We start from the raw sequence: 20,610 nt of genomic DNA on the forward strand, positions 1-20,610 counted from the left end.
GGTACATGGCTTTCAACCCCACAGAGACCCTTCAATCTTAAAGTTGTCACTGGCCAGTTTTGACCCCAGTATATGTTGCCCGGGTCCGCAGTACTGCTGCACACTCAGGGGCTCTGCCCATCAGGGAGAGAGGCCTGAAGGGTGCCTGCCTTCTGTGCCCTGACCTGCCAATGACATCTCTGTCTGCTCCCTCAGGTGAAAGAGGAGGACAAAAGTCTGCTGAAGTCTGGCCCTCCTGGCAAGGAGGAAGGGGCTGTAAGTTCTCCAAGACCCCCTGCGCGTGGGTGTGCCCACCGTAGCCCAACCTGGGGGGCAGTTCCATGGAGCAGGCAGGCAGGCAGAGTTTCCCTTCCTGTGCGGGTGGCGAGAGGGAATGCCAGTCAAGGGGCAGCAGGGGCAGCCTGTGTGGTGCTAACCTGGAGCAGGTGAAGGAGATGGGAATGTCATGCACTTTGGAGACCTCCCCTAAACTCCCCCCAGCCCCTTTAGCTCCTACCTGTAGATCTGGTTTCCTGAACCTTTGGGGCTAGAGAGGCTTAGGTGGGCAAACTCTGAGGTCAGGGGCACCAAATGAGCAGCTGTTGGGACTCTTCATCCCGCTCTGTGTGGCACCAGACAAGGGCAGGGAGGAATTTCACTGCAGCTGCTGCTGTCTCTTCCCAAGACCCTGTCAGCTGCTCGGTAAAGATGACCTGGAGGCAGGCCCAGCTGCCCAGGGCCCCTAGCCACCCCCTACCCAAGTCATTCAGCCTTTGGATAGAGACCCCGAATAAAACTGGACTCTTTTAAGGCAAGAGAAGGGAGAATTCCAGAAGAGTGAGGTCTAGAGATGTATAGTTAGGAGAGGGCTGCTGTCAGCACAAACCATTGGTGTGCCCAGAGTCCTGGAGCCGAGCTGGGTCACCAAACAGATCCATACTTCATTACCCCAGATGGTGCCTGTCCCCCCCACCCCACCCCTTCCTTGGGTGGAGATTTGATTAGCTCGGCATTGTGGCTTCTGCCTAGCCTGTAAACAATTCTGCAAGGCCAGCCTGTGATTTCAAAAGGATATATTTGAGATATTGGCAGAAGGGGTCTTGCAGTAGGGCAGATTTTCTGTGAAAATTACATGTAAGGTGCTTAGAAGACTGCCTAGCATATAATCAGCACTTTATAAGTGTTAGCAGTTACTTTCATCGTCATCATTGTCATTGTCATCATCATCATCATCATCATCATCATCTGCAGTTAGAGGGAATGGGAGGAAAGCCAGAGAGGGAGGGGAGGGCGTAGGACCTAGCAGCTAGGGCCACCAGCCAGCTCCGCAGTGCCCTGGCATGCTGTTGAGCACTCTTGGTCCCAGAGATTGAGGAAGAGCACCTTCAAGCCCTCCCCTCCCCACCCTGCAGCAGGACCACAATGCAGCTGAGGCCTGTACTGAGGCCACTTGGCTCAGTTCTGCATAGGATGTGTGGCAACCTCTCCACATGGCAGCCAGAGGTCCGCCCGCTCTGTGAGCATCTTCCTACATCTGCAGAGATGGCAGCTGGTCCCTCACAGAGCCCTGTGCCCAGGAGTACTGTAGAACCAAGATCATTGTTTTGGGGAACAAGGGCTTAAGCATAGCTCATTAGAGGCAGGGCTTTGTCTGACCAACAAGGAGCCCCTAAGTTGACCTTGCTCCCCTCAGGCATGTGGCTGGCTTTGCAGGAAACTCTGCCCTGCCATTAGCCAGCATGGCCTTTCCAGTGGCAGTCCCTTGGGTCCACAGACAGTTTCCACCAGTGTTGGGGGAAGGGTAGGTATACCAGGTGGAGTGTGCCAGCATGCTCCATGGAGCTCTGGGGTGCCCAGAGGATGAGAGGGTGGCTGAGCCAGGGCCCCAGCTCTAGGCAGAGTGGAGCCAGAGTAACTTGAGTGCTTAACCCTTTGTGGGCCATAGCTGCCTCCTCCTCTTCCTCCCATTATTCCATGTGTATACTCTGGGAGCCGGGAGGTCTCTAGCCCTTGAGAGGTTTGGTTTGCAGGAGGAAAACTGCAGAGACTGATAGCAAGCAGGCTGAGGTGGAATTTCCTGGGCCAGCACTGGGTTTCTGCAGCCCTCAAGAATGTGGGTGAAAAATAGACGGTGGGTGCGGGACAGTGGCTGCAGACCAGAGGAGAGGGGAGGGAGGAGGCTTGGCATATCTTGGGGCACGGACTCGCTCCCTGACTGTTGTCCTCATCAGGATGAGCAGACTCTGAGTCTGACCACCCAGAAAACTGGCTGCTAGAGGGACCACAAAGGCAGGAAGCCCTGGAGTGAGGCTAAGAATTGGTTGTTTGACCTCTCTAGGCTCCATCTCCGCTGTGTTTGGGCCATGTGAGACTGGGCTCATCTGGATTGGGGCTTGGTTACTGCCCTGACAGAAAGCCAGTAACTCTGGGACACCTTATGGGCCTCTGGGCACTCTGCTGGCATCTCACAGCTGCATGCTAAGCCTGGGAATAGATGACAGGTGATAGCAGGACCTGCTTGTGCTTTGTGGGAGAGAGACATCACACTCAGGTGCAGTTGTCCTATCTGAGTGATGGAAAGCCTCTTAGAGCTATGTGTTGTTCGGTGCATGTATGGAAGGTCTGTTCCAGAGCTAGGCGTGAGGCCACACCTCTTACTTCCTCTGTGTGGGGTGGGCAGGGACACATGGACTGATGCTAATATCTACCTGTATCTCTATGACTGTAGCTAGAGGGCAGCTCAAAGGCTGGCAGTGGCCCATCTAAGAGTCCTCAGCCTCCCACCAGCCCTGTACCTGCAGAGACTTCCCCGAGAACTAAGAGCCCCGTGCCCACACTCACCATGAATGGCCTGGGGACTACCTCAGCAGAAGACCCAAGCCAGGAGGCCCCGGGCCTGTCCCGGAAGAAAGTGGCGAACGCAGTGAAGAAGGTGGTGAGCAAGGTGCTGCCTGGCGAGGAGCCTGGGGGTGCCAGGGAACCTCTGAGCAGAGGGGTCAAGTCCCCTGAGAACCCAGCTCGAGGCAAGAAGGGAGAAAAGGCAGCCTCTGGTCCCAAGCTGCCACCCCCTCCGCCCCTTGCTCCACCTAAGCCTGAAGCAAAGAAGGAGCCGGCCAAGGATGAGCTGTCTGTGGGCCTGCGGAGCCTGATGTCCCGGGGCAGGGGCAAGGACCACAGGCCCCGCAGCAGGCAGTCTCCTGGGAAGATGGAGAAGCCCTCCAGCCAGGAGCCAGGCTCCCCAGAGGTGGTGGACTCCCCAACCAAGCCTGGAACCCCAGAGAAGCAGTGTTCCCCAGCCCCACCAGAAGAGCTGGCTGACCCAGGCTCCGCTAGCCCGAAGTCAAACCTCTCTGGATCGCAGCAGTCCAAGTCACGGGTCCCTGATGTGCAGCAGGAGGTACCTGAGTGTGTCACTAACCTCCCGTGCTCCCCACCACTCTCGCTCAAGAGCCAGGCGCCTGCCCAACCGCTTCCCCAAGGCTCCTTCACAGACCCCACATGACTGAGAGGCTAGGCCTGGGCCATTGCTGATGGCAGGTCTGCATGGCTTTCCTGACCGAATGCCTGAGCCCGTGTGGTGGTCTGGGCTCTGCGATGGGACTGCTAACCAGCATGCTGCTGCTCTATGGGAGTCAGGGCCTGGGCCTCCGCTACGTGGGGTCAGCTTGAGGCTCTAGACCCCAAATCAAGATCCAGAGTCTTAGCAGATCAGTGCTAGGGTGGGGAGACAGAACTTCTGAGGTCAGGTGGCCTGCGTCGTTCACATCCCAGCCACTCACTTCCTGAGGGATTCTTATCCCTGAGCCTTCATCTGTCAGGTGGGGACCATGCAGGTCTTCAGTTCCTTCAGTCCCTTAGGGCCAGAAGTACTTTGCAAATTAGTAGTTTTTATATTTAGAATATTATACAGTGTACATAATGAGCAGCGACCCATAACCAAACATATTAATATTTCTACAGCAAAATCTATGAATGTTCACCCTACAGAGGGATAGACTATAAATAGTCAGGTTTTGCTACCAATGTAGTTAAGAAGAATCTTCTGTTTTGGGGGGCTTTTTGGATTTCGGAGTTTCTGTGAAGGTTAGAAATGATTCAGGTAATGAATGCTCCCAGCCCAGTCCCTGATGTGGTGAGTGCTCCATAAATAAATGGTAGTATTGATAGTGATGCTAGTAACAGTAGTTATTAATACCATGATTGCCGTCACTACCTCAGGCCTGGCCAGCTGTCCCCTCTGGCAGCAGAACTCTAAAGGAGCCTTGTGTCTGGGTGACTAATGGTCACAGCGGGCCTTCTTTGTATCTGGGTCCTGTCTGTCCACAAAGTGCCCTCTCGGTGAAACAGGAGGCTGAGTGGCAGAGGGGAGGGACAAGGACGATCAGCCCAGCCCTTTCCCTTGGATGATGCCTGCTTCGCTGGTCCTTGAATTGAAGACTCTCTCTTTTTTTTTATTCAGTGAGAGGAGGGGAGGCAAAGAGACAGAATGTCACATGCGCCCCTACCGGGATCCACCCAGCAAGCCCACTAGAGGGCAATGCTATGCCCATCTGGGGCATTGCTCTGTTGCTCAGTAACCAAGCTCTTAGCACCTGAGGTGGAGGCCATGGAGCCATCCTCAGCACCCGGGGCCAACTTGCTCCAATCGAGCCATGACTGCAGGAGGGGAAGAGAAAGAGAGAGGAGCAGAAGGGGGAAGGGTGGGGAAGCAGATGGGCGCTTCTCCTGTGTGCCCAGAAAAGGAATCCAACCTGGGACTTCTACTTGCTGGGCTGATGCTCTACCACTGAGCCAACCTGCCAGGGCCAAAGCCAGTTCTCTTTAAGCTTTCCTGTTTTATAGACCCTTCTGAGGCCTCGTCCGGTGCATGTATATGGGGGAGGAGGGGTGTCAAGTTTCAACACTGCTTCTCTGTGCTCTTGCATGCTCCTGTCTGGAAGAGGAGGGGCAGGGAATGAGGGGCAGGGCTCAGCTTGAAGGCCTGTCCTGTCTCCAGAACCCATCTTGCTTCCATTCCATTCTTCGTGGGTTTTGCAGAACCTAGGGAGGAGCAGGCTGCAGCTTCCCCCCTCTCCTGGCTCACTCTGAATCATGGAAGTGACCTGAACGCAGGAGCTGGCAGGGGCATTTTGGCTTGATGGGTAGGATATGAGGCGAACTGTTGGTCTCTGAGAAAACCTCTAAGGAGCTGAGAGCATCCTGTGCTTGTTCCTGGGCCAGCCGCCTTCCCTCGGGCTCCTTGTCCCTCCACCTCTCAGTAGAGTGGACAGGGGGGCTGAGAAGAGCTCTGCTTGGAGTTCAGCCACCTGTCACTTGGGCTGATAGCAGGGGCCAGCGGGTGGTTGGAAGAGCAGGACCATCCTAGTGCTGATGTGGTTTAGATGGCGAGAAGAAATAACCCCAGAACTCTCAGGCACCTGTTCTTTTTTCTTATCTGATAGTTTAAAAACTTAAATTGGTGCCTGGCTTGCCTTCCTGACCCTACTTCACTTACCCACTGACTCCTAGTAGCTTCCTGGGCTAGAAGTTTGGCATGCTGTGTCCCCACCACTTCCCAGGCCAGGACTAATAGTGGTTTAACTTCTAGGCAGGAGCTGCCCCCGAGGTCCGGCTGACCCCCGCAGAGGAGGCCCACCAGCGGCTTGAGAGGATCTTCATGGCTTCTGTAATGCCACCTCTCATGTGTGGTTTCCCAGTCCCTGCCCTCCACTTCCCTGAGGCTGGTGGCCAGATTGTGTGTGTCTGTGTGCAGAGGGGCACCTGCTTACGGAAGAGTGCTCCATGGCATCCCGGGGGCCCTCACAATGGCCTTCCCGCTTCAAGGAAGGAGAGAAGAGCTCTGTGGAGGGTCTGAGCACAGTGAGGCCTGTTTCCCCCGGGAGCCCACTGCCTGTGGGAGGAGCCCCTGTTGGCTGGGGAGCCAACCCCTTTCTCTGGCTCTGCTCTCTTGCCATGGAGAACAGGTATTGGTGCCAAGGTCTGATGGGTGTTGAGGCAGGGATTTGACACCCCTCTTTTTTGATGCCCTAGCTCTCAGACACAGGTGGGCCTGTTAACTCCCTGTCTATTTCTAACAGGCAAGGTCTAAGACCTGGCTGACTCCCCTTCCTCTCCAGAAAGGCCTTTAAGTGACCAGACCGAGGCAGAGAGGTCAAGGTGCCTTGATATGTGGGCAGTTGGCATGTGGGCCCGGATGGGATGATGCCTCCACTTGCCATGGGTGGTGTGCCTGCCGGGGAGTGGTGCAGTGGTGCAGTGGGGTTTGAGGAAGGGGTGCTAGACTTGGGGCTACTGGTGGTCTTATTGTATGAGAGGTACAGGGATGACATCTGTGAAGGGCAACCTTTGGCAGGGGGGGAGTGGCACCAGGGATGTGTGTTTGGAGACCAGGGGCAGCCCTGTCCTGTGGTCTGATGGCCACAGGGAAGCTAGGCTGGAAAATGCCCGGGAGATAAGGCAAGGGGTTCCCAGGGGAACAAAGCCCTGGGTGTGGTGAGCTGGCCTGGCCTGGGGGCACACAGAAGAGGAGCCTGATTCAGAATGAACTAGACGGCCAGCCTAAAAGAGACTGGCCACGGTGGCGTCTCCTGGTAGGTCCTCCCAGGAAGCAGGCCTTGGTAACCAGTGTCTCTTCACCGAGCTAGGCCTCTCCTTCATGGTCTAGTCCAGTGATTTTCAACCTTTTTATACTTGAGGACCAGTGAAAATAAGGAGAATTATTTTGGGAACAGCCAAGGCAGAAATCACCTTGAGCATAATAAGCGAATTCAAGTAAGATCTTTGGGCCTTTAATCTTCACACGACATCAGGGTGGCTAACTCTTTCATGGACCAGCACAAAGTTTCTGGCAGACCGGTCCATGGATTGATGGTTGAAAAACACGGGTAGCCTATCCTCGACTGGGCTTAGTTCACCTGCAGGCCAGCAACCCCTTCCTGGTGCTAAGCAACTCCTCTCTATACCCTTTACCTTGGGCTGCCTGAGAGTGCCCGCCCACTGGGCCCAGGGTTCTTGTGGAAGGGGACATGCCGATGGTCTGCTTGTCTTCACCCTTCTTCTTCTTTCTTCTTTGCTTGCTGCTGGTAGCTGGACCCTGAGGCCGCCTCTCCTGCCCACAGCCAGGTAGGGTGTTCCTGTTCCTCTGAGGAGCCCTCCACTTTCTCCAGTGACCACCTGCCACCCCTGGCCTGTACCTGGGCTGGCGTCTGCGCTCGGGCCTCATGCTGGAGTGTAAGGCCTCTTTCCCTTCTGGTCTCCGCCTGTTATCTGGTGGGATCCTCCCAGGAAGCAGTCCTAGGAGTTTGAGATTGGGCATCTCTGTGTTAGGCCCTTGGGGAATGTTTAGACCGAGTGTCACCAGTCAGGTTTGGCCTCTGTGGCACATGGTTCTTAGCCACTGAAGCCCAAGGGCCTGGCCAGAGTTTTGGTTTCTAGCTGTTTCAGTTCTGCTCAGACTGGGTAGAGAAAGCTGCAGAGGCTGAATCCTTACCACCACCCCAGCCCCCAGCCCAAGCCTAAAGATGCAGCATCCTCTGTCTCCACCTGCTGGCCAAGGTGGGAAACCCACCTTACGATTAGCTCTAAAGGAGTTAATTATAGGCAATGACCCTTTGATGTCACCTTATGCATCAAACTCCTGACCCATTGGTCATGCCCATTCAAGACAAATGTTTTACCTGTCTCATGTGATTTAAAAGAAAACACATACTATATAATTTTGTTTTTTAAAGTTACATTTCTTCAAATATAACGAACTAGCCTTTTTTCTATATATTTTCACTTAACAATTAAAAATATTGACACCCCATAGTGAGCCTCCTAATTGAAGGGTAATTTTACTGGTTGTGATCGCCAGAGTCTGGGGCCCCCTGGTGCAGTCCAGCCTTCTCACTCTGGAGCTGGGAGGGGCCGTCAGTGAGGGGAGAGCCCTCTGAAGCCGGAACCAACCTGGCAGTAGAACCCAGATCTCTTTCTTTCAGCTCTAAGAAATATGACAAAGAAAATGCCTCCTTCTATTATGTGTTCTTGTCCTTCTCGATCCCTCACGGGGTCAGTATCACAAAGCAGCATACACTCCCCCGGTCTCACGAGGGTGGGGGGCTCTAGGAGACAGTTGTTCCTCAGAGAATTGGGGGCCACCCTGATGGCTGCTCCCTGCCATGGGAGGTGACTATCCTCCCAGCAAGGTCACTGAATGACCTGCTGCCCTGAGACCCACATCCAACAAAAGGAGCCGAATGGACTTGTCTCCTGTTTGCTCGGCTCCCCCTGGCACCACTTGTGCCCCGCCCAAGGCTTCACATGCAGTGCCAGGCTGGTTTGTCTGCCAATGCTTCTTTCTGATTGGTGACCACTTTTGGCCTCCAGGGGCTCCCCGCCCCTCTATACCCATTCTGATACATACCTGTGTGACATACATACAAGTCTCTTTCTGTGTTTGGCAGAGCAGTGCTGCCCCCCCCCCCATATCTCTGGTCATGCCCTGGTATGGCCTTAGCATGTCCACATAGGTCTGCGTACCCGCTGCCTTCTGAAGAGGCACGGTGTCGGAGCGGGGAGGCTGGCATGTGCATCTGGGCACTGCCCCCCGCCCAGTGGAGCGTCCCTTGGAGGGGAAAGCCAGGCCGAGACTAGGACTTGGGCCCTACGTACCGTTTTGAACTGAAGAGTCCTCTGTAGACACTCTCCGCTGGTCTAGAGGAAACGCCCTTGCCCTGCTTGGTGATGGAGGGCCTGTGAGGATGAAGGAGAGGCTAGACCTGGAAGGTCACAGTAGCTGCGGCCCAGGGTGCAGGCGTGGGCTGAGGATCCAGTCGCACAGGCCTCACAGGGAGGTGGGGAAAGGGCAGCTGAAGGTAGAACCTGCTGATGTGCTTTCCTGGGTACATGCTCCCTGTGCCAGTGTCCTGCCAGACCCTCGAGGTGGCATGGTCTAGCTCTGTGTCTCTGTCCTCAGGACTCATTAGGACCACTGCAGCCTCCTGGCCTCCCCATCTTTTTTTCTCTGACTCCTCTGATGTCCTTGTTCTGAGTCTGCCACCCAACTGTCCCCCTCACCCATTGGCTCACCAGAAAGTCCTTCACCTCAAGCATCTCCTCTCTCCTGCTGTCCTCATCTATTTTCCAGAACAGGGTCTGACTATTTCTTCTTCCCCTCCCTCTGACAGGTGAAGACAGACGAACAGATTGCAGCTGAGGAGGCTTGGCATGAGACGGAGAAGGTGTGGCTGGTCCATAAGGACGGCTTCTCACTGGGTGAGTCTGGGGAGCCCAAGGGCAGGTGTCTGGCCTCTTGGGCTTCAGGGCTGGTGTGCCTTCTCCGTCTGGTGAGGGCTGGGTGGTGAGCGAGGAGAGGCTGGTGAGACAGTGGGGTGCAGGCAGGACTATAATGGCCCAAAGAGGGTAGCAAAGGCTTCCCAGGCCCATGTCTGTCTGCCCCACTCTGCAGCCAGTCAGCTCAAATCCCAGGAGCTCAGCTTACCCGAGGGCAAGGTGCGCGTGAAGCTAGACCACGATGGAGCCATCCTGGATGTGGACGAGGATGACGTAGAGAAGGTTGGCAGGAGGCTGGTGGAGGGCACAGGAGGTGGGCTGAGCAGGGCAGGCCTCTCTGCCGGCAGTGCAGACGGGTTCTGCTTCTTCAGTGCCCTCCTGCCTGTCCTGTTCCTGCCACACAGGCGAATGCTCCCTCCTGTGACCGTGTAGAAGATCTGGCCTCACTGGTGTACCTCAATGAGTCCAGCGTCCTGCACACTCTGCGCCAGCGCTATGGCGCTAGCCTGCTGCACACGTATGCCGGCCCCAGCCTGCTTGTCCTCAGCCCCCGTGGGGCCCCCGCTGTGTACTCTGAGAAGGTGCGATGCCCCCTAAGCTAGCAAGTTGCCTCGTGGTCCCACCTACCCACTACCGACCTCGTCGTCCCCACCTTTTCTGGCTCTGCCCCCTCCCCTTGGCATCCCACTGGGCTCCTGTCCTTTCTCACAGTTGGCGTTGGGAAGGGGAGTCATTTAAAGGGATAAAGACAGAACTTGGTGATATCTGCATTTCCACGCATGGCCTTAGCCTCAGAATCCATCCACTACCCTGGTGTGAAAGGCCCAAAGAGATACGGATTTTGGGAGTGAGGGGTGACTGAGTGGGACCAGCTAAGAGCCTATCTATTCTCCCCATCCCTCTCCTGCCCAAGGTGATGCACATGTTCAAGGGGTGTCGGCGGGAGGACATGGCCCCCCACATCTATGCTGTGGCCCAGACTGCATACAGGGCAATGCTGATGAGCCGTCAAGACCAGTCCATCATCCTCCTGGGCAGTAGTGGCAGCGGCAAGACCACCAGCTGCCAGCATCTGGTGCAATACCTGGCCACCATCGCAGGCACTAGTGGGAACAAGGTGTTTTCTGGTGAGGCAGGGACAATGAGAAACTGAGAATGAGCTGGGGAGAGAGGGCAGCGTGGAGGCCCCTCCTGGGTACAAGTTTTTTTTCTCCCTGACCTCTTTATGCCCCCGGCTTTCCTGACGTCCCCTGGGCCTGTCTTCTACAGTGGAGAAGTGGCAGGCTCTGTACACCCTCCTGGAAGCCTTTGGGAACAGCCCCACCATCATGAACAGCAATGCCACTCGCTTCTCCCAGATCCTCTCCCTAGACTTTGACCAAGCTGGCCAGGTGGCCTCGGCCTCCATTCAGGTGAGGGGATGCTCAGAGGGGTAGGTGACTGGCCACCTGATTTCATGCCCTAGAAATCAGACTCTCTCGTGTGCCTCATTTTCCTGGGATTCTGCCCCAACAGAATGGACCCTGGCACTGGTGGGGCTGGCCTGCTCTGCTTGAGCCTTCACCCTATGCCTCCTGCCCCGGGAGGGACGAGGCTCAGCTCTCTGCCCAACCCTGCCCAAGCCCTGACCCCGTGCTCTGGGGCTTATCTCTGGCAGATTTCACCAAGGGAAGACTGGCCACGGCTGACTCCCTTCCTTGCTAAATGAGAGCGCTCACCACAAAGTGTCCAGCTTCCCACAAAGGCTGTGCTAGGGATTAGGCAGAGTAGCAATGTCCCTCCGTGGACTGGGCCTGTCTTCTGCCCCCTGGCCCTGGTTTCTGCCTGGGCTTGCCCCAGAGGTGACCTGGCCTCTGGTTGAGTACCCAAAGAATAACAAGCAGCTGCTGTTCCCATGGGCTTGGTTCTTCTCGTTTGGGGGAAGAGGGAGGCCATTCCTGGCACTGCCCGCCTTTGCCCACACCTTTCACGTTGTGCCGTAGACGATGCTTCTGGAGAAGCTGCGTGTGGCTCGACGCCCGGCCAGTGAGGCCACTTTCAATGTCTTCTACTACCTGCTGGCCTGTGGGGATGGCACCCTCAGGTGAGATGAGACAGAGGGAACAGGGAGGGTGCTTTGGACTCCAGCCCCCTGAAAGTTCCTGAACCTGTGACATTAGGTTCTGAGCTGGGCCCTGAGGGTGGCAAGATGAATGAGCCTGATGGCAGGGAACTGCCTGGCCCTGGGCAGAGGGATCTGGTTATGTGTAAGGGGCACAATTAACTCTTCAGTGTTCTCAGTGCCTAACGAATGTCTCTGTTACCCATGAAGTCAGGTGTAGAGAGGAAAACACACCAAGATGCAGGTGATCGGGGACTTGCCCACAATGACCCAGCTAGTATGGAGCTGAGCTGGTCCACACTGGGGCAAAAGGTTCAGTGCCCTCCCTCTAACCTGGCCCTGCCTGCCCACCTGTTGGCTTCTCTGCCAGGCTCTTCCCTTTAGCCCTTCAGACTTGCTGTCTGTATTCACTGGGGGGGGGGGGGGGGGGGGGGGAATAAATGATAAGGTTAAGCAAGCAGCCCAGAGCATTATCCTCTTTAGTTTTCTTCTTGCAGCTGAGGGCACCCGTCTCTGTCCTGGCTGGACTCACCCTTCAGGCAGATTTTCTGCTTTGCTCCCTTCCAGGCATCTGACTGATACTCTCACCAGCGCATCTCTGGTAACCTGTCCTATAGGGAGGCTGAAGCTCTGACCAGGCATCCAGGCCAATTAAAGAAGCCAAAAGTGGCACTGGCTGGTGGCTCAGTGGAGAGTGTCGGCCTGGCATATAGATGTCCCGGGTTTAATTCCCAGTCAGGGCACACATGAGAAGCAACCATCTGCTTCTCTCCCTCTTCCTCTCCTGCAGCCAGTGGCTCAGTTGGTTCGAGCATGGTCCGGGTGCTGAGAATGGCTCTGTTGGTCCTAGTGCCTCAGCCTCAGGTGCTAAAAATAGCTGAGTACTCTAGCATTAGCTCCAGATGGGGTTGCCAGGTGAATCCTATTCGGGGCACATGTGGGAATCTGCCTCACTATCGCCTCTCCTCTCACTTAAAAAAAAAAAGAAGTCAATAGCAGCTATCCTGGCAGTAGAGCGTGGTGGGCAGACGGAACTCAGAAGCTGGAAGGAGATTTTGTCTGTCTCCACACTGATAGGGACATGACCTTGGCATAGGGACCAAGCACTATGCTGATGCCCCATTTGTACCCCTAGGACAGAGCTCCACTTAAACCACTTGGCAGAGAACAATGTGTTCGGGATTGTGCCACTGGCCAAGGTGAGGGGCCTGTGGGGACCGGATTGACAGCCCTGGGCCTTGGGAGTAAAAGAAGCCCCAAATGGCCTGGAGTGCTCCACGGGAATAACAGGAGCCCAGCTCCAGCAGGGGGCTCTGCCCTAGCCTTGCCCTCCCTAAAGGACCAGAAGCATGGGGGTATGTTGTGGGTAGGGAGAAGAGCCCCTTTGAGATCCGGTGCCAGTGTACTCGTTTGTCCCCATAGCCCGAGGAGAAGCAGAAGGCAGCCCAGCAGTTCAATAAGCTACAGACGGCCATGAAAGTGCTGGGCATCTCCCCTGATGAACAGAAAGCCTGCTGGCTCATCCTGGCTGCCATCTACCACCTGGGGGCTGCAGGAGCCACCAAAGGTAACCTGCACTGGGTCCCAAAGGCCTACCTTGTTGCCCAGGAGACCTTGGGGGGACCTTCCCACCCCCAGTTTGTCCTCAGCCAGCACAGACTCCTCCGTTATCAGATACCCCTCTTTTACTGTGCCTCTTCCCAGCCCCCGAGAGCAGAGCAGAGGCTCCCAGCACTCGGAGAAACGTCTCTGCCAGTGATGGCCTGAGGCCTGGATTCAGGTGGCCATGGCCAGGAGCACTGTGAAAGCAGGGGGTGGGGGCTTTGAGGTTGAGGGGAAAGAGAACTCAGAGCAGTCCCCCTGGAATAACTGTCCTTCTTGTTCCCTTCCTGACAGAGGCCCCCGAAGAGCAAGCGGGTAACTGACCTTAGCCCCTCCCTGGGGTGTAAGGGCCACTTGGCCCCATCTTGGTGCTTTCCCTGGGCTCTCTCTGGGGGCTGGGCTTGTTCTATTGTAATAGAGGGGACTGGCCTGGGAGAAAGCCCCTAATTGAGGGGTGGAGAGGTTACCTGCTGGCTGTGGGGCTTCTTGGAGTCCCCAGAATAGCTGCTTCTATCTGTTTTGCATCCAGATCCTGGAAGCTGTCACAATGCCCTCCATGGGGCTTAGGTGGGGTAGGGTGGGCTTGCTTCCTGGGGCTTCCTAAGGCCAGTTTTCCCTGAGCCTTCTCTTCTTTCCATTGGTTTGGTAGCAGGTGTTTCTTCCTCTTGCATGTCAAGGTGGAGGCCGTTAGAGGGCAGCAGGCACCGTGGTATCAAATGGGCTGCAGCTTTGGCACTTGTGCTCGGGGGCTTGTGAATGAGCTTGGTCTGGCTTGAAAGGGCTATGCTGCCTTTTGAGATTACACTGGTGGGTGGGTGCTCTGAGCACCTCTTCACCTCTTTCTCCTCCAGTTCAGGGAAAGGGATGCTGCCTCGGAACAGCATCTGGGGCTTTGTTTTCATCTTCCTTCAGGATGTGAAGGGGCCCAGGCTGCTCCCAGCAGTGAGGAAGCTCTGGTGGGTGGGTGGGCACATGGAGGCACAGGTGTGTGGGTGGTGTCAGGCTCCTTATGATCCCAGCAGGTGGCATCCCTACCAAGCAGGAAGCAGGTTCTGAGTGAAGGAAGCTAGTTTCCAGACTGTGTAGGCGGGCAGGCATGAGGGCATCTGGCCACGTCTTACAGAAGTGCTTTCACTCTGAGAAGGTGGCAAGCCAGGTTTCCTGTAACCCTACTCAGGGCTGCCTGCAGGCGGGGAGCTCTGGGTGTGTCAGCACGTGGGCCTCGTTGAGCAGGGTCTGTTACCTCCTCAGAGCTTCCAGTATTTTCTAGGGTGTGTGTGTGTGTGAGAGAGAGAATGTCTTTGGAGGTCTTTCGGTGTGTATGTGTGTCAGTGCAGTTACATTCATAAACATACTCCTCTGAGACTGTGTGTGTGTTTGTGTTCCTGAGCCTGAATGCGGTTGTGTTTTCCTGCTTGCTCATCCTCACACGCCCCCACCCTCACAGCCCCTTCCCATGGGCCTGTGGGCTCAGTTGATGACTGTTTGCTAACACGCTGTTTTTCTTTGCATGCTGCATGCTGGTCCTTTGCCTTACAGAAGCTGCTGAAGGTAAAACCTTGTTTCTTGTTAGCTTTCCCTAATTGCCGTGATTAGACATATGTCAGCTGAGGCACGCTGTCTGTGTGGGCTGCTCCCTTTCCTCTTGAGGCTTTTTCATATACCCACTGGTGGGCCACGGGTGGGTATTTGTGGCCTCTGCAGGCAGATGCCTGGAGGTAAGAGGGAGGGGGCATAATATGTCCCCCAAGGCACAGGTGGATCTCAGTGCTCATCATCAGTGGGCTGGCTTGCCCTCTGACAGCATTTCCCCAAGTTGGCAGCCCCGCAGCCGAGCCCTCTAAAAGGATGTTCGAGGTTGACAGGATGCCCTCTGGTGGCAGCAGTGTGGTGTTACTTCCTCTTTTAGGATCTGCTCATTCCCTCCACCCTCAAGGGACATAGGAAGCTGGCAGCTGCTGGCTGTCCTTATTCTGCCTGAGGCCCTCTGGTGTCATCATGGCTGATTTCGCCTCTGGAAGATGCCCACTTCCCAGTCCTATGGGAACAGGGAGCCAAAGGGCACAATGGTCTTCAAATGGCCTAAGGAAGAAGACCCAAGATACCAGATTGCTTTTTCTACCCCGTAGCTGGCCGCAAGCAGTTTGCCCGCCATGAGTGGGCCCAGAAAGCTGCGTACCTGTTGGGTTGCAGCCTGGAGGAGCTCTCTTCGTCCATCTTCAAGCACCAGCACAAGGGTGGCACCCTGCAACGCTCTACCTCTTTCCGCCAGGGCCCTGAGGAGAGCAGCCTGGGAGATGGTCCAGGTACTCTGAGCCCCTTGGCTGGTGAATGTGAGTGGGGGGCTTCCTCCAGGGCTCATTGCTCTCTGCTATGGGGAGATGGCTGAGGTGAATAGGGTTTCCATCGGGGGGAAAGGAAGCCCCGAGACCTCTGCTGACTTGGACCTGGGTAGGTAGGGAGCATACCCAGATGGGGATCCCAGGGAGCAGGAGGTAGAACTGGTGCTCTTGCCCCACAGGCCCCAAACTGAGTGCACTGGAGTGCTTAGAGGGCATGGCGTCTGGCCTGTACAGCGAGCTCTTCACCCTTCTTGTCTCTCTGGTGAACAGGTGAGTGCCAAGCAGGAGGGCCCAGGAGCTCTTTGACTTTCTGCCTTGATGAAGGTGGAGTTGATGACTGTGCTTGTATGACTGCTGAGGCAGAGCCGTCTTCCACCAGCAGAGGGCTCACTGTGCTTGTAGGCTGAGGCAGGCATGCCCTCCCCACCAGGGTCTTGGGCACATGCGCAGGAATGGGAACTCGGCTGGGGGCACAGCTGGGCTGCCTGGGCACCAGGGGCAGAACAGTGGGGCCTGTCCAGTGGTACTGTCCTAGCCAGCTCTGACCCAGGCTCTCCCTGTGAAGGGCTCTCAAGTCCAGCCAGCACTCACTCTGCTCTATGATGATTGTGGATACTCCGGGCTTCCAGAACCCTGAACAGGGTGGGGCGGCCCGAGGAGCGTCCTTTGAGGAGCTGTGCCACAACTATGCCCAGGACCGGCTGCAGACGCTCTTCCACGAGCGCACCTTTGTGCAGGAGCTGGAGAGATACAAGGAGGTAGCACTTGACCTTGCCTCTGTCTGTCCACCCACCCCCAAACCTCACCCTCTGGCCTTGGCCCCCTTGGGGAGGGCGTCTGTGGACGAGGGAAGGAACCACCTTCCCTGCTGACTGCCCCTTCCCAGCTTTTACTCTGTCACTTCTGTCCACCTGTGCTCTCTGGACGAGGCGTCTTTTCCTGCCCAGGCTACATTCTTACTTGGTGGAGAGTTTGCTCTCTGGAAAGCTAAAGATGCACTCAGGGTCCCTGGGAGCCCTTTCTTGCCCACCTTTAAGGTGCTCCCTAAGCCCCGTGATTGCCACTGTGCAGTTCCCTCTTTCATATTGTCAGGCCTGGCCTTCTCTGTCTCCTGATCTGTTAAGATGGTGATTGGTTACTTAGGGCCTTGTCATAAAAGAGTGTCCTGGATGGAACGAGATCTGGAAATCCTACCTCACGTGGAGGTGAGGGATATTGATCCCGGGGAGGATATTTATCAGGGATGAGAGAAGATTCAGAAGAAAAATGACAGTTGTCTTCAAGTGTTTCAAGGATGTGTGTGAAATCGAAAGGCTTACTCTGCATAGCCTAATCAATGGATATAAATAACAAATATGTGACTTCAGCTCAGTTTAAAAGGAGGTTAGAAGAATTTTAACTGTCCAAAGGTACAGAGGTGCCCTGGACGGTGGTGAGCATTTGTCACTCAAGCTACTGGAGGAGCACTCCTGTGTAGGACAGGTGGTCAGGCTTACTGACTCCAGTGTCCCCTCCCGGTCTGCTCATAGCACTGCGCCCCACACATGGCTCTGTGCTCACTGACACTCTGCCTTCCTTCCTAGGAGAGCATCGAGCTGGCATTTGACGACTTGGAGCCGGCCACAGATGATTCTGTTGCTGCTGTGGACCAAGCCTCCCATCAGTCCCTGGTAGGAATCCCAGTGAAGCCCTGGGCTTTCCTGTTCCTCTTCCTCACTAGAGCCCTCCCCGTATGAGCTGATGTCATTGGTGCCAATGGGGACTGAGGGGGCCCAGCAATAAGGCACAGACACCAAGCACTTTAGAGCTATGGGCCCTGCCCTTCAGCCCTCCGCCACTTTGGCCAGGAAGGTGGCACTTTCTTCTACCCTGGTGCGGTGGGGAGCCTCAGCCCCTGGGTGTCTGAGCCAGACAGGAAGGTGTACCTCTTCTCTTACCAGCGGGGGCTCAGGCCCTGTCCTGTGCCTGGCTGAGCCTCAGGTATATCTGCCAGGAACCCTGGTATCTCCTCCTAGGTGGCGAGGGCCTGGCTGGACCCAGCAGACATAGTCATTCCCTCCCGTTGTCCCTAAGAAGAAGACTGATGTAGTCTGGCAGAGTGGGGTTAGGAGGCAGCATTGCAACAGGGCAGCAATGCCCCGCGCTACACACATGCACCGAAGGCCATGTGGATATGAGCTCTCGCCCCTTGGGGATGGGCTTTGTCGCCCTTGGGACTAGTGTCTTGGACACCATGCTGCCTGGGGACTGGCTGGACTGATGAGCTCTTGGTATTTGGTGATTGTCTTCCGTTAGGGAAGTTACGTAAGGCGTTTTATTGGTCTGACATTTTTGCTAGGCTGCTGATCTCCCTCCTCTGCTTTGAGTCCTATCTCCCACTCCTTCCCCCTCTCTTCCTTCCTTGTGGAAAGGCCCTGTTGGGCTAGCAAGGGGTGGGGCCCTGAGGAGAGTGAATGTCCCCCTGGGACAAATGCTTCAAGTGCCCAGTATCCACCTCTCCTCAGGGAAGCTGGCTCTTTTCCCGGTAACACCTGGGCTCCCCATGGTGCCCTCCCTCCAGCGCCTTCGCCATTCCCAGGAGGCCTGAGGAAGTCGGTCAGACAGTGTGTGTGGATGGGGCTTGGCCGTCCTTTCCCTTCTTCGCTCTCCCTAGCTGATGAGGTAGCACCCCTGGGGATGAGGGCCCCTCCGTGCCCAGCCTGCAACTCCCCAGCCGGTGGCTTTGTTGCTCGTCCCTGCTAGCAGCTCTAGCCACTCTGGAACCTTAGTTGTTCATCAGTCCTTGGCCACTTCTTAGTAATCACACTGACTCCCTTGGGCAGCTACCGGGAGGTGTAGGCAGCTGGGGTTCAAGAGAGGAAAATGGCGTTTCTCTTACTTCTCTTGTCCCCCAGTCCCTAAAGGCCAGGGAAGAATGGGATGTGGAGATGGGGATACCTGGTCTCCAGTCAGCCTAGATCCACCTATTTGGGCTTTCCCATCCATTAAGCCACCTGTCTTTCTTATACACTTGAATTTATGGCTCTGCTGAGCCCTCTTGGGTGCTCTCCTCTCAGGGTTCCCAGGCTTAACCCCCCAGCCGTCACTTACTGACAGCTTCCATTAGGCCACGCACTGTGCTGTGCTCAGGACCTCACAGATTCTATCTCAGTTAATCTGCCTGGGAGATGATGCCCAGGGAGTAACTGCAGGGGGCTCTCGCAAGCCCTGCAGGCCCCATGTGACCTGCAACAGGACAAGGATGGAGGAGAGCCTTTATCTTTGTTGACTATTTTTTTATTTTACTTTTTTTTTAGAGAGGGAGGGGAGAGAGAGAGAGAGAGAAAGAGTGAGAAGTGGGGGAGCAGGAAGCATCAATTCCCATACGTGCTTTAATCCGGGAAGCCCAGGGTTTCAAACCAGCCACCTCAGCGTTCCAGGTCGATGCTTTATCCACTGCGCCACCACAGGTCAGGCCAGTCTTTGTTGACAGACCTAGGACAGGAGTCCTAGGAATCACATTTTGCCATGGGCTTCTTTCTGGCTCCCTTTTTTTCTTTGCTGCCCACCTGCTCCACAAGGTGTCAGCAGTGAATGGCAGGAGCTACTGTGTATGCGGTGTATGTGTGTGTGTACGTGTGCAGCATATCTATAGTGTGTGGTTAGGGCGGGGAACTGGCTCCTTTCCCACGGCCACGTATGCGGTGGATTCCTCTGCTTCTCACAGGTCCGCTCATTGGCCCGCACAGACGAGGCAAGGGGTCTGCTGTGGCTGTTGGAAGAAGAGGCTCTGGTGCCAGGGGCCACTGAGGATGCCCTTCTGGAGCGCCTTTTCTCCTACTATGGCCCCCACGAAGGTGACAAAAAAGGTAGGTGACACCCCTAGAGGGCAGCTTCTCTGCTTCTCTCCAGGGACCCATCTACATGGGTCCAGGTAGCACTGCCTGAGGGCCCACCGAGTCCCTGGGGTTTTTGGCCCTGTGACCTGATGACCTGCATGTTGCTTTTCCCGCCCTCAGGCCAGAGGCCCCTCCTGCGCAGCAGCAAACCACGCCATTTTCTCCTGGGCCACAGCCATGGCACCAACTGGGTAGAATACAATGTGGCTGGCTGGCTGAGCTATGCCAAGCAGAACCCAGCTACCCAGAATGCCCCCCGGCTCCTGCAGGACTCTCAGAAGTAAGAACACCACTCTATGCCCATGTCCCATTCCCCAAGGCTGTTTTGGGCCCCCTGGTCTCAGAGGCCCCCTTACCAGCAGGATAGATAGCCCCACTTGCAAAGAGGCAATAGGCAAGGCTAGTTGGCCTTGAGGGCATGGGGTAGCCTCCCGGAATAGAGGTGGGGACAGGCATGGTTGTAGGGATCTATAGTTTTAAATTTGACTAACACCTCCACATTCTTCCCAGAAGGCTGGTGTAGCCTTAGAAACCCCTCAGTCATATAATCCCTGCCATCCATTCATTCATTCAACAGATAATTATTGGGCACCTACTCTGTGACAGTAAATAAATCACAAATCCCTGTCCTTGTGGAGTTTATGTTCTGGTGGGGAGGGGTGGGGACAGTAAATGTAATTGTAGATTATATCTTCTGTTAGAAGGTGTTGAGTCTCATGCCACATGGGAGCCCTTTCCACACCTCTGCCCTCCCTAATGATAGAGAACAGATCACCCGCTCTAATTCCTGACTAACCCTCGGCTTCTGTTCACTCTGGTTTTCTCTAGTCACTATTTAGAGATTTCTGTACAGTGGCTTTGTAGAGGGTGGGACATGCAGCCCTAGCCCAGACAGTCTAGGTTCCTGGCCATGGTGGTGCAGGGGCTATTTGGTTTCCTAGGAGCTCAGGAAAGGAATGGCTTCTACTGCTCTGTGAATGTGACTTCTTCCCTCCTTTGTCCTCCCGCCTCTGGCAGAAAAATCATCAGCAACCTGTTTCTGGGCCGGGCAGGCAGTGCCACGGTGCTCTCAGGCTCCATTGCAGGCCTAGAAGGTGGCTCTCAGCTGGCACTGCGCCGGGCCACCAGCATGCGGAAGACCTTCACCACAGGCATGGCAGCTGTCAAAAAGAAGTCACTGTGCATCCAGATTAAGCTGCAGGTGGTGAGTCTGTCAGCCCAGGCCCCGGCACCCTTTCTTATGCCTGGCAGGTAGCCTGGGCATTCTGGGCACACTCAAGTCACCCAGTGCCTACTCAGCATCCCACTTTGGCCTGATTGCTCCTGGTGGGGTCTCTTTCCAGTGCTGCTGCCTGAGTGGTCAATCAGGTGTGGTAGGGGCAGAGTTAGCCAGGCTTTGCATGTCCCGGCCAGGGCTGGGGCACCTCTCATCCTG

General features: G+C 55.6%; 1 protein-coding gene across 18 annotated transcripts in view; it reads left to right on the top strand.

Annotated features, from left to right (window-relative positions):
- Positions 1-20,610, top strand: part of MYO18A (myosin XVIIIA) — a 98,047-nt gene that overhangs the window by 41,121 nt on the left and 36,316 nt on the right. For 7 of the 18 annotated variants that reach the window (XM_066263171.1, XM_066263172.1, XM_066263158.1 and 4 more), the window contains exons 3-19: positions 7,066-7,209; positions 9,147-9,234; positions 9,428-9,534; positions 9,657-9,833; positions 10,166-10,379; positions 10,522-10,664; positions 11,235-11,335; positions 12,489-12,552; positions 12,776-12,920; positions 13,250-13,270; positions 15,085-15,261; positions 15,477-15,567; positions 15,863-16,055; positions 16,881-16,967; positions 19,004-19,145; positions 19,296-19,455; positions 20,193-20,379. In XM_066263171.1, coding sequence (XP_066119268.1) covers positions 7,066-7,209; positions 9,147-9,234; positions 9,428-9,534; positions 9,657-9,833; positions 10,166-10,379; positions 10,522-10,664; positions 11,235-11,335; positions 12,489-12,552; positions 12,776-12,920; positions 13,250-13,270; positions 15,085-15,261; positions 15,477-15,567; positions 15,863-16,055; positions 16,881-16,967; positions 19,004-19,145; positions 19,296-19,455; positions 20,193-20,379 — 2,241 coding nt within the window. Of the gene's footprint in view, positions 1-193; positions 256-2,707; positions 3,377-5,566; positions 5,645-7,065; positions 7,210-9,146; positions 9,235-9,427; positions 9,535-9,656; positions 9,834-10,165; positions 10,380-10,521; positions 10,665-11,234; positions 11,336-12,488; positions 12,553-12,775; positions 12,921-13,249; positions 13,271-14,457; positions 14,507-15,084; positions 15,262-15,476; positions 15,568-15,862; positions 16,056-16,880; positions 16,968-19,003; positions 19,146-19,295; positions 19,456-20,192; positions 20,380-20,610 lie in introns of those variants that run through there. The other 11 variants (XM_066263176.1, XM_066263177.1, XM_066263165.1 and 8 more) reach the window with 6 other exon arrangements.

Source organism: Saccopteryx bilineata, chromosome 2, assembly GCF_036850765.1.
Source record: "Saccopteryx bilineata isolate mSacBil1 chromosome 2, mSacBil1_pri_phased_curated, whole genome shotgun sequence".
Taxonomy (NCBI): Eukaryota; Metazoa; Chordata; class Mammalia; order Chiroptera; family Emballonuridae; genus Saccopteryx; species Saccopteryx bilineata.